Below are 12665 nucleotides of genomic sequence, written 5' to 3'. Positions count from 1 at the left end.
CATACTCGTATATATGCAATGCATTTACATGCAGTTATACCACATGGACCGGGCAAGACTAGGTGTGAAAATGTTCAGACATATTCTAAGTACATATCTAATACAACGGGGTGGTAGTCCATGCCGTCTAACCCATCGTTACGACGTCGTTCGTCTATGGCCTGTAGCCATAATGAAAATTGGCAAAAAAAAACATACTCGTATATAGTAGTAGTAGTAGTAGTAGTAGTAGTAGTAGTAATAGTAGTAGCAGCAGTAATACTAATAGTCGTTGTTGTTGCTGCAACTCATTTATTTGTAAAATATTTCTGATAATTACGATAATACCGAATTTGTACTTGTTGAGACAATATAACATGGCCTCACACAGACTTTACCAGTCGATAAATTTAAACATGTAGTACGCGCAAAGCGAATGTGAAACTGACTTTCTAGTTACTTATTCGATACTGAATAAGGAACGAGGAACGAGGAATAAGTAACCAACTTCACAGAGCTAAACTAATATTATGTGTTAATCGTGATGACGTCATATTATCGATGGTGGCGACTTTAGTACTGTGATTTACACATTTTAAAAATTAAAATGTTATTTTAGAAGTGTTATAGGATAAATAGAATTCGCTACTCGTGTTTTTTAATATGCAGAGCCTCAACAAATACCGATTAACATAGACTCGGTTGATATTTTCCAAATGAAAAAATACTCGTGACGAATCCTCAATATTATATTATATATTATATTATAAACAATTAAAAACATGTTATTAAAATAATACATTAAAAAAATACAAGAAACATTATTTTTTTTTAATAATAATACAATACGAATGAATGAATAAATGAATGAATGTTTAACGACACCCTAGCACGAAAAATACATCGGTTATTGGATGTCAAACTATGGTAAAGGCAAAACTTAGTGATGGTCAACATCAATATAAAAATTCAACAGTTAAATAAAAATGCATTGTAAAGAACTGTGTAAAAATACAAATATCACAGATAGATAAAAAGTAAAATTTAGAATAAAAGTCACTATCACGTAGAAACTGTAATATAAGTTACGGATGGAACCGAAATGATCCATCACAATTCGTTATCCAAAAATATCTTTTCAAGTTTCTTTCAGATGCTTATTCAAAAGATACTGACAGTGTACACACTGAGGTGGAGGATCTTTCTTCAAGATAAATGAATAGGTCAAGTAAGTATGACCGATGCTAGCACGACACAAGACTATTTCATCCTTCCTGCAATGCATATAGGAGGACTGCCACTCTCCCAAGACTGGCTTGATAGCATGAAGCATGTTCGCAACAATACAATACAGTACAGAATGCTTTATTTCTGTGCTTATGTATATATGGTGTATACACAGTCTAGTGACCCAGCAATATATAGTAACGCTAATGATAAAAATAATGAACGACTAAATAGATGTAGAAAACAAAATAAAACAATGTATGATTGTAAGTGCTACAGTAACTTGCCATGTATCCTTTGATAGGGGTTTTAGTTAATAAACTAGTTCTTGCTGTATCCATGTTCCAACAGAGCTGTGCTATTGTTACATGATGGGCAGCAGTAACGTTTTACATCGCGGCTACATAACGCGTGCATCTCGTGTGACCCCCTTTTCTGTAACCATAGCCGTATGTATCTAGGGCCGGGAGCAATATGTTATGGAAGATGAGTGGGGATGGAACATTTTATCAAGTACGACATGTTTGAAAACAATAGGCCCTGTGTCTATTTCCAAAGAAAAAAATAAGCCAAATATATAAACAGAAAATCCATTAATGTAGGTTAAATTATACGTCATGGTAACAGGGAAAGGGAAGATATGTTGCTGAGAGTTACACCAAACGTGTAATTTTAGTTTGGGGGTGGTGTTAGTGTTACAAACCGTTTGGAGGGGAATAACGCGGGTGCAAGGAAGTGTGCGGGAGGGGGTCTTCACTGTGGTGAGGGAAGTTTTTAGGGGCCCGAGTTATGCTCTCCCAGAATATACATTGAACAAAAATTCGTTTGAAGCATACGAGACAGGAGGCAGGGGCTGGAGCAAAACTTCAAATTCGGAAAAAAAATGATACAGATATTCGGCCAAAATGTACAAACCAAAGACCTTTTTACCACGTATTTCCATCATTCAACCCTCAAAAGTAGTTGTAATCTATGTACAAATGCGTAGTAATTCGTTTGCAACCCTATATAATTGTTTTGTAGTAATGCTAATATGATTAAATTATTTTTTCCCCAGATTTCCCACCCCACCCCTACCAAAATAGGAACCCGTACGCCTATGGGATGGAATATGGCTTAAATAAATGATATTGGAAATAAACAAAATTATATTATTTTTATTTGTAAATATAAACATGCAATGTGTGACATCTAAAAATCAATGGATATAGGACAAATCAATGAATAAATGTACTTTATTAACAAAATAAAAATTAGTGCGAGTCGAAACATAGGGCGAAACGACTCGGTTAGAGGTACGAATCGACCCTGTTCAAAACGACTCGGGTGAACTAGTAATATGGGCGAAACGACCTGTTACCATGGGGATTTTGATCAAACTGTTGTTTATATCACAATGGACCGTGTTTTAAAATATCATCGATCGAGTTGTTATAAATAAAATCTGAGTTTAACGAGGTCGACCACATCATATTGCACAAGACGATCCTGGGACATGAACAGGCTTGTTATTTGTGTTTTGTCGGGTATGGACCTGGGTATATTGAGTAGCCAATCATAAAACAGGACATCATTTTAACTAACCTATCAGAGGGAGTTATATGCCAGTGACAACTAATATATAAATATAGGAACCATTGCAGTTTTATATACACGACATTTCACATCTGTTAAGGGTAAGCAATGTCACGGCCCAAGAATGTATATTGTTTGCCAAATGTATTGTACAATCCAGTAATTTATGCAGTGTATGGCGAATTTTGTTCATTTCCTCGAAATTTTCGAGCTCGAAATCGATTTCCTGTTTGTTTCCTGTTTGGTAGAAGGGGGCGGGGTCATCCAAATGACATGTTGAGCACTATAAGATCGACGAGTCACTTTTCGCACCCTTGTTTTGGCTTCGTACACAATATATATAGCATATCTCACTGTAATTTCACTTAAAATCCATATTTCGTAAATGGTACAATTTTTTAATTACAAGATTTTCTTCAAACACATTCAGGTGCATTTAGGTAGACGATCGACTGTCACTCTTGTTTTTGCTTCATACACAATAAATATAACCTATCCAACGGTTATATTTTGATATGATATATTTGACAAAAGGTGGGGGTTTTTCTTTCATCTTTTAAAATTTAAAATTAATTTTAAAACATTCAAAATTAACATTTTGTCCAGAATTATGAAAAAAAACCCACCCTGCTTTGTCAGCTCCTTATAGAACTATAATCTTTTGAAGTTGTTAATTAGCTAGTTCAACCAGCATACAGTAACCAGCCTAATGTCACAACCTATGAGACATTTAGTTGTTACATTATTGCCATGTACTTTTAGATTAAAAATATTTATAAATATATATATATATATATATATATATATATATATATATATATATATATTTTATATTTATATATATTTTATTGTTGTTATTACTATTATTGTTGTTGTTGTTGGTGTTGTTATTATAATTATTATTTTATTTATCTCCCCCCCCCTCCCCCACTCCAAGATATATTGAGTTCTTATTTGATTAATTCAAACATGTTCTTTTCCAAAGACTGGTTGTTATCATAGGCCTATGAGCTGACACTTTACTATGTTGACCAAGTACTCTGACTGTATGAGAGTACGCGAGCATGACAGACATTTTAACAGTTATAATTCTTTCTTCCAGCCAGAGATAATTGTATAATGAAAATGTTAAATATATGCCTACCACACGGTAGTCAAAGATTTCTGCTCTAATACAACAACAATCTTATTTTTAGCATTCAATACTTTTACATTGCTTATTTCCAAGTTTGCTGAAAACAGGTTTTTTTAAACATATTAATCACTAATACACACACTACAGGAAGAAACCTGACAGCACTCCCAGATTTAACCAAAGCAATGTTCAACGGGAGTGCCTGTCGAGTTTCTTTCTGTAGTGTGTGTATTAGTGATTAATATGTAAACAAATTTGTTATCAGTGAACCGAAAATTATTGATGTAAAGATATTTAATGTTAAACATAAGATTATTGTTGTATTAGAGAGTGATAGAAATAGCAGTATTTTTAACTAGTCCACTGGACAAATACATCTAGAAATCAACTTCTCTGACAGTATTTTTACTTGTCCAAATAAATAGTTTGTTTTATTCCAGTACAAGGACAATATTTTTCATTGCTCAAAATGAAACTTCATTGAACATTTTTACTTGTCCACTGGACAACCACCAAGGTACATTTTGTTTGTCCAAGCAGATTTTCACTTATCAGGAACACTGTTAGAGTGGGAATCACTGACTACCTTGAGTATAAATTACAGTTATCTCTGGGTGGAAGAGAGCATTATGACTGTTCAAATGTCTGTCTTTCTCTCTTACGGTCAAAGTATTCAGGCTATTTACTATGTTGGGTGTTATAAGGAATTTGCATTGCTTTTTTTTAAAAAGAGTACCCATTTTCCCCAAATTTTGAGAAGGGGATGGGATTAGATCCCTATCTCATACACATTTTATGATTACTTTGATGTCACCGTGTTTAACTGCATAAAAGTTTACATTCAAAACTAAGTGATTTATGTTTTGAAGATACATGTCCTGGCACTCTTCAAGATAAGCACCTGGGCTTCTAAGTACTGGCACAATGCTGCCGTCATTGGTAAGTACATTGTTTGATTTGCAAAATTTAGATTAGCTCAGCATTTTAAATATGTTTTGCTACATATTTATTTATCTCGCAATCTGTCAGCAAGACTGAATATAACACCATATTATATTTAATTATCTTTACTCAGGAATCTGTACATTTAAATACTATTTATTTATGATTATATCAAGTTGTGATAACATTTCTTTGTATGTAAAATTTGTTTGTATTAATTATGTATAGTTTTGATGCATTTAATGAAGGATAGTTATGTTGAGTTTTGTTATTACATTGTTTCATTATACGTAGAGTAATAATTTTTAATGCTTAATAGACAGAAGGACAAAAGGGAGATTAGTGCACTTCGATTTGTTTAACCTTCTTTAAATAAAGATGATGATTATTATTATTATTATTATTATTATTATTAATATTTGTGGGTTGAGTTTTATAGTAGAATGGCAAAGTCATGATGGCTTGCATGTTATGTACTGAGTGGTATAAACATAACTTTTAAGACAACATTGTGTAATATATTCCATAATCCCAATTAGGAGTTTAAATATTTTTCAAACAATAAAATTCCTTTCTGTTACGTTATCAAGTTTCTACCTTATACTCTGGTACGACATGTATGAGCATAGTATTTACAATTTAAAGAATATTACTTGGTGAACATTTATATAAAATATTAGTATAATCCATTTATGAAATCAAAAGTTATAATCAAATTAAAAAACAAATTTCAAAATGACCTTTGTGTGAAAGACTCACCTGCTAAACACTCATTCCAAATATGAAAACCTTCTTTGAATATCATCATGAGTTAACATTTTAAAAAGTAAATGATCAAATGATGATTTATTAAACTATGTTAAGCTTAATTATAATAATCTGATGTAGACCATTTCAGTTTTTTAAACATTTCTTATTAATTTGTAACTCCTTAATGAAAACGTTTTGTGATTTAGATGAAAAAACTGTCGAGGACCTTATCACTCACAAGGTCATCTTCAACTCCAGATAAAGACAAACAGTCCACTATGCTCCGAAAGGAACGCAGTAATAAAGCAGAAGATTGTGTTCCTCGATCACCCAAAGAACTGTCACTAAGACGCCAGACAACACAGACTTTGACTGATGACTCAGGAACTTTGTTTCGAAAGTCATCAAAGCATTTGGAAACTTCAAAGATGGAGAGACCGCCCTCAAAAAGGATCAGAATGATTAAAACGGCATCAGGATCTTGGGAAAAATCAGTGAAAATGTCCACTAGAAGTCGGATGGTTTCTAAAACTTTGTCCAAGAGATTGTCATCTGCTAGTCGGATGTCACCACATGCAGTGAATATTGTAAGAGCTCAATCCTCAGGATCTTGTCAGATGTCTAAGAAAATATCCACTGCTGGTAAAATATCGTCACAGACAAGCAGTGTAAAAGCACCATCAAAACATGTCACCAAAACCTTGTCTAAACAGTTGTCATCTGCCAGCCAAACGTCATCACACACACATAGTGCAGAACAGATTGTCAAAACCGTATCTAAAAGGTTGTCGTCTGCTGCCAAGTCCTCATCACATACCTCAAAGATAGCAGCATCAGGCAGAAAACCATCTTGTTCAGTTAAAACCACTGCGGGAAGGAAAGAAAAAGTGCTTTGGTATCTTCGTGAGACATATGTTACAGTGAGAAATGATGAGGGTATGTACTATATGATTTTAGCATTTTTTATGCTGTGTTGTAAATATTAAACAGCACAAAGGAAGCGAGGCTTTTTAATAGGCATGTCATAGCATAATTATAAAGTAATTTGCCTGAAAGAATAACCATTGTTAATTTTGTTGTTGAAAACTTTGACTAGTTTCAGTAGTGAAACAAAAATTGATAGTACCCTACAGTGATTGAGGTCATGTCATGCTTCCCGAGAAAATATATTGATAAAAAAGTAAATTTGCTGCCGAAACCCCTCCCCCTACACACACGCCTATGTTCTTTATTTTGCAGCATTGTCTGTATCTGTAATATATTTAGAATACTGTAACATGTTATATTGTGGAAACTTACATTCTATCCCACAATGAGCATGTTTTCTCTAGTTCCTTCTTATTTTGTTTTTACAGGAGGTTGGTTTTTATGCCGTCTTGCTCAAAAGGCCTACAATACGTCAAAAAGCGTCCAGATTCGATGGCTGTCTGTTAGGACTGGACAAGGTGGAGATGAAAACACCTACAAGCTTGACTATGCTGATGAGATTGATCCAGGCTGCATTCTGTTGAATGTTCGAGTTGAGCGAACTGGATCTAGATATCACTTGCTACCTGCTGACAAACTTGAGACAGACAGACTGGCCACACTTGCAAATCGCATTGCCAAAGGGGAGGCCACTATGGATGAGTTGGATAGTGATGGTAAAGTATAGCTGACATCAACAAATATTCATTTTAAGAGAGATGCAGTGGTGAATGTAGGATTTCTTTAGGGAACTTAAACGAAGAGACTCCAGAAAGAAGAGTACTATAATGTCTAAAATAAGTGTGTTTATGATACTTCAGTCCTGATGTCAATCAGTCCACGGTAAACAGCTGTGTTCAGCAAGGTACAGGAATTCAGGGCTCGAACGTAAGAATGTGTCACCCACAGCATTTTTATTTTTCAGTTTCCGTGGGTGATATGACAGCAAATTTTCAGTCTGTCTATAGCAGTTTTTTAAATGTGCCTTTTCAGCAAATAAATGTGGATGAAAGGTTATTTTGTTGCATGTAGACATATTTTAAATGTAAAAATGTTAAATGTAGACCAAATGTATCAAGTTTTCTGACTTTGAAGTGCCATCGGTGATGCTTCCGACTCACAACAATTTATATCTCAATGATTGCAAATTGCCATCAGTGCCTTCATTATGTTCGATCCCTCAGAATTATGTAATTAATATGTAATAAATATCTGGGTTTTTTACACCTCAACTCTTTGCAAAGTTTGGTTATGAGTTGTCTAACATCTGATTATTACAACATTTGGTCTAGAGAGTGAAAGAAGAAACCTGTCTTTAGGTATTTAATACAAAATAGCAGTTAATGATCTTTTATATGCATTTATGTGCAGATTAGAAGTCACATTTACTGAACTTGATGAAGTATATCCACTTGTAAAATATTTTAGAATGATTACTTATATTTATTAACTCAATGAAAAATATTTTGTTGTTTTTTGTTTTGCAGTGGAAGAAGTGATTCAAATTGAACCACCTCCAGCAAAGAAGAGGAAGCTTGATTCAGCATCTGAGAAGAAAAAGAAAAGAGACACTACAAGAGGTAGTACTTTATATTATTATATTATTACGCAGTGGTCAAAATAGCGGCCGGCATAAAGCAGTCCATTTTTAGGTGAAATAGAAGTCCACCATTTAAAACCACCCAAAAAATTGTAGGTAATTTTTCAAGAAAGAAATGTTTTATTTAACAATGCATTCGACACATTTTTATTTAGGGTTATATGACATCAGACATATGGTTAAGGACCACACAGATATTGAGAAAGGAAACCCGCTGTCGCCACTTCATGGGTTACTCTTTTTCGATTAGCAGCAAGGGATCTTTTATATGCAGTAATTTTTTAAGAGACAGAGATATGTGTACGATTATCTCATCTGCTATTTAGCTCGTGATTCTCTTATATTTTAATTCCTTAAGGATATGAAAATACATCGCTGATGCCTTAATCATGGTTCGCACAGGGTGCCGAAAGTCTCGAATGTTCTTGAATTTGATTTTTTCGTTCGAGTACCCTTGAATGTTCTTGAATTTGACTGGATGTTCTTGAATGTTCTTGAATCTGATTTTCAAGAATTTTCATGCATGTAACTAACAATTTGTATCACAGGATAATATTTATTGGCATTTTGTCAAACAATCGTTACTAATGTTTGTATAAAAAAATAGGCGAATTATGTCAAACAATATAGCGGAGATCCGGGAATTGATGAATTAGTGGTAGTTTGATTCAGTAGATGGCGCCACCTGATATAGGCTAATGCTACAACATTTTTTATTGGTTCGTTCAAGAGCAAATGACCAATTAGGGCCGTGTTTGCTTTTTATTTTCTACGCGACGCCATTTGGATTTTTAATGTTGGAAGTTTCTTGGAATGTTTTCGATCAGGCCTCGCCAACATGGAAGTTGCAAGTTTCGGGATGAGTGGCTTGTTGATCCCAAATATAAAGATTGGATAGTGAAAGATCACGCAGATGACAAGGTTGCAGTATGCACGTGACATGTTTGAATTTTTTTATTGTACATACACTCCTAAAATATTTTTGAAAAAGTCTATTTCCCCCCGCAAATGTTCTTGAATTTGATTTCACACTTTCTGTATGAACCCTGGCCTTAATTTTTAACGCACCATTTCAAACCCTTCTTTCACCTCATGCACTTTTATTTCCAGCAGGTCCTATTTTGTCTTACCAATGCATATTTCTTTTATCATAGACTGAACGGTTTTTGTATCACAGGTAAAAAAGAACAGAAAAATAAGAAAGAGCGAAAGAAAAAGGAACCCAAAGAGAAAAAGCAAAAGAAGGAAACTGGAGGAAAAGGTAACCATTTAAAAAATAATAACCTTTATTACTTTTTTTTTTAATACAGGTTGTGTAATATCTTTTATTTTTTTATTGCTAAAGTGCTGAAATGGGTGGGATATAGCTCATTGGTAGAGTACTCTTGAGCTGTGATGGGTCATGGGACCTTCAATGAATTCGGGACATTTTTTGTTCCAACCACATGGTTCGCACGGTCTTGAAAAGTGCTTGAATTTAGGAGTTTGAAATGAAAAGTGCTTATTTTTACTTTTTTGAGAAAAAGTGCTTGAAAAGTCCTTGAAAAGCGCAAAAGTCCTTGAAAATTGCAAAAGTCCTTGAAAAGTGCTTGAATTTCATGTCAGAGGCTCGCATAATACAATTTTTATTCCTAATATATGATATTGACGATACCGAAAAACACTCTGGTAATAATCTCTATTTTTTTTTTTTTTTTTTAATACACGTTGTGTAATATCTTTTATTTTTTATTGTTAAATTGCTGAAATGGGTGGGATATAACTCATTGGTAGAGTACTCTTGAGCTGTGATGGGTCATGGGACCTTCAATGAATTCGGGACATTTTTTGTTCCAACCAGCACCCCTTGACTAGTACATCAAAGGCATTGATATGTACTGTTCCTTTCTCATTGCTAAAATAAAATTTAACGACTGTTTCAGGGGAACCCAAGAGGAAGAAGCCCACTAAAAAGGAACTGGAGCTGATGCTACATCCTAAACCTAATATCAAAGTACAGGAGAAAGACATTTTCTTTGAAACTAAGTTAGTAAAAAATCCAATAATAACTTCATCCTAATCCTAATATCAAAGTACAGGAGAAAGACATTTTCTTTGAAACTAAGTTAGTAACAAATCCAATTATAACTTCATCCTAATCCTAATATCAAAGTATCAGAAAAAGACATTTTTTTTGTAACTTGCTTAGTAAAAAAATCCAGTAATCACTTCATCCTAAATCTAATAAAGACATTTTCTTTGAAACTTGGTTAGCAACTACATAGTAATCACCACACCCTAAACCTAATTGATCCAGATTTGAAAGTGCAGCTTACCAAAATCACAGTTTCTTTCTATTTTTCAGCACTCCTGTGCCCTTTGTGTCCAAGTATGCTCATTCAAAGCTGGCATTTCGTGCAGTTATAATGAAAAATACCAAATTGCTGAAGAAACTCCTCAAAGATAATGTGAACATTTATAAGGTTGGCAGTTCCACAGATGTATAATTATATAGTTGATGATTTTCACTGGTAGTGAAAACATATACGTTTGAAGAGTTATACCTAACAAAGAAAGAAATATTTTATTTAATGATGCACTCAACACATTTTATTTACTGTTATATGGCGTCGGACATGGTTAAGGACCACATAGATATTGGAAGAAGAAATCCGCTGTTGCCACTTCATGGGCTACTCTTTTTGATTAGCAGCAAGGCATCTTTTATATGCACCACCCCATAGACAGGGTAGTAAATACCAAGGCCTTTGATATACCAGTCGTGGTGCACTGGCTGGAACGAGAAATAGCCCAATGGGCCCACTGATGGGAATCGGTCCCACACCGACCGCACATTGAGTGAGCACCGTACCACTGTGCTACATCCTGCCCCGTTATACCTAACAAAGAAAGATGACAGAACTAATTAACTAGGCTACCGATTTTATGAAGCTGTCTGAGTGCTACAATATCGTAAAACTGTCGTAAGCTGTGACCTCACTACAATGCATTCCATAGCCCACGGCGGTTTTATGATCCACGTAGCGCTAGGATAGATACTTAGATCTTTTATATGCACAAAAAATCAGCTCCTGCCACATAAGCATCTCACTGCAGTTAACAGGGGGCCCATTGGGTTATTTCTCACTACAGCCAGTGCTCCACAACTAGTGTAAGAAAGGACGTGATATGTACTATCCTGCCTGTGGTATGCTGCATATAAAAGATCCATTGTTACTAATCAGAAAGAGTAGCCCATTGCATAGTGACAGTGGGTTTCCTATCTCATCATCTGTGTGGTCCTTAACCATATGTCTGATGTCCTATGCCTGTAACTAAAAAGGTGTCGAGTGCATCGTTAAATAAAATATTCCTTCCTTCCATCCCACAAACATGAGAACATGTGATGTCCTTTGCTATTCCAGTTGTGGAGCACTGATATTAATGGGAAATAATTTAAAGACTTGAAACCATACCCATATTTCTTTCATTTGATGCCATGTTCTCTAGTTTAAAGTCTGCTACATTCGAATACAGTTTATACAGTGAAACCCCTCTAAACCAGACACCCTCAGTACTGATTAAAATGTTCAGTTTTAAGAAGTATCTGGTTTAGAGAGGTTAAGTTCTCTACTGATTTTTAAAAAGGACCGTGAAAAATATCCAGGTTTGAAGGTATTCTGGTTCACAGAGGGTCTGGTTTTGAGAGGTTTCACTGTATATATATATTTTTTTATATTCTGTAATTTACTGGAATTGTGCTTATCTTTTCAGCTTTATCATAACCGCAGTGTTATGGTGACGAGAAATGCCTTAATGGAAGCCATCATCCAGGACAACAGAGAAGCTGTAGATTTGTTGATGAAAGACTATTTCTTCGATGTGTACAAGGATCGCCTGAAAAACAACTTTCCTGATAAGATTCTAATTAACAAGATGGATACAGGAATGTATGTACCACCAAGCTGTCTAAAACCATATGAGAATTAAGGGGCCATTCACAATTATCAACATTATCATAAGTGTACAAAGAGTACACTTTTTCATGACACCCCCCCCCCCCTCCCCCCCATAAGTGTACAAAATAAAATGTAGATTTTTTTGGTCCATCTTTTATTGGCAGTTATATTAGAATGTCACTAGCCACTGGAGTGGGCCTATCATAATCTAGAAGCCATGTTCAAGTGATTTTCTTGGGTCTTCCTTTCTTTTGCTTGTGATTGTCCTGGTTTTGATGTTTCAGGAGCTGGTATCTTGTGGGATACTTCTCATTACAAATCGGGCACTTGTGGATCTTTTCATGAGTTTCGGTTGCCTTCTCTGTCCTGTCTGTCCCCGGGGCGATCGTAAACATTGTCCGCCATTCTTCTTCTTTTTTGTTATGTAGTTTACCGCCTTTTTTTTGAGAGACCCGCTGTGAGGCGTAGTTATCTGTGAGGTATCAGTGTTTAAAATGGGTGCTGAATAGGTGCTGTTTATAATAACGACAATTAGGGGGAAAATAGATTTCTC

At 34.8% G+C, this 12665-nt stretch overlaps 1 protein-coding gene across 1 annotated transcript in view; it reads left to right on the top strand.

Moving 5' to 3' along the window:
* The first annotated feature begins 1150 nt into the window (after positions 1-1150).
* LOC121375518 (poly [ADP-ribose] polymerase tankyrase-like) overlaps positions 1151-12665 on the top strand; it is a 91044-nt gene continuing 79529 nt past the window's right edge. Inside the window, exons 1-9 of the mRNA XM_041503008.1 lie at positions 1151-1207; positions 4786-4855; positions 5815-6544; positions 6964-7251; positions 8062-8154; positions 9352-9435; positions 10097-10199; positions 10519-10636; positions 11928-12103. Coding sequence (XP_041358942.1) covers positions 4841-4855; positions 5815-6544; positions 6964-7251; positions 8062-8154; positions 9352-9435; positions 10097-10199; positions 10519-10636; positions 11928-12103 — 1607 coding nt within the window. The 5' untranslated portion in view covers positions 1151-1207; positions 4786-4840. The remainder of the gene's footprint in view (positions 1208-4785; positions 4856-5814; positions 6545-6963; positions 7252-8061; positions 8155-9351; positions 9436-10096; positions 10200-10518; positions 10637-11927; positions 12104-12665) is intronic.

The sequence above is a fragment of the Gigantopelta aegis genome, chromosome 6 (assembly GCF_016097555.1).
Source record: "Gigantopelta aegis isolate Gae_Host chromosome 6, Gae_host_genome, whole genome shotgun sequence".
In the NCBI taxonomy this organism is placed as follows: domain Eukaryota; kingdom Metazoa; phylum Mollusca; class Gastropoda; order Neomphalida; family Peltospiridae; genus Gigantopelta; species Gigantopelta aegis.
Note: the sequence above shows the minus strand (reverse complement) of the source record. Positions and strands in the feature narration are given on the sequence as shown.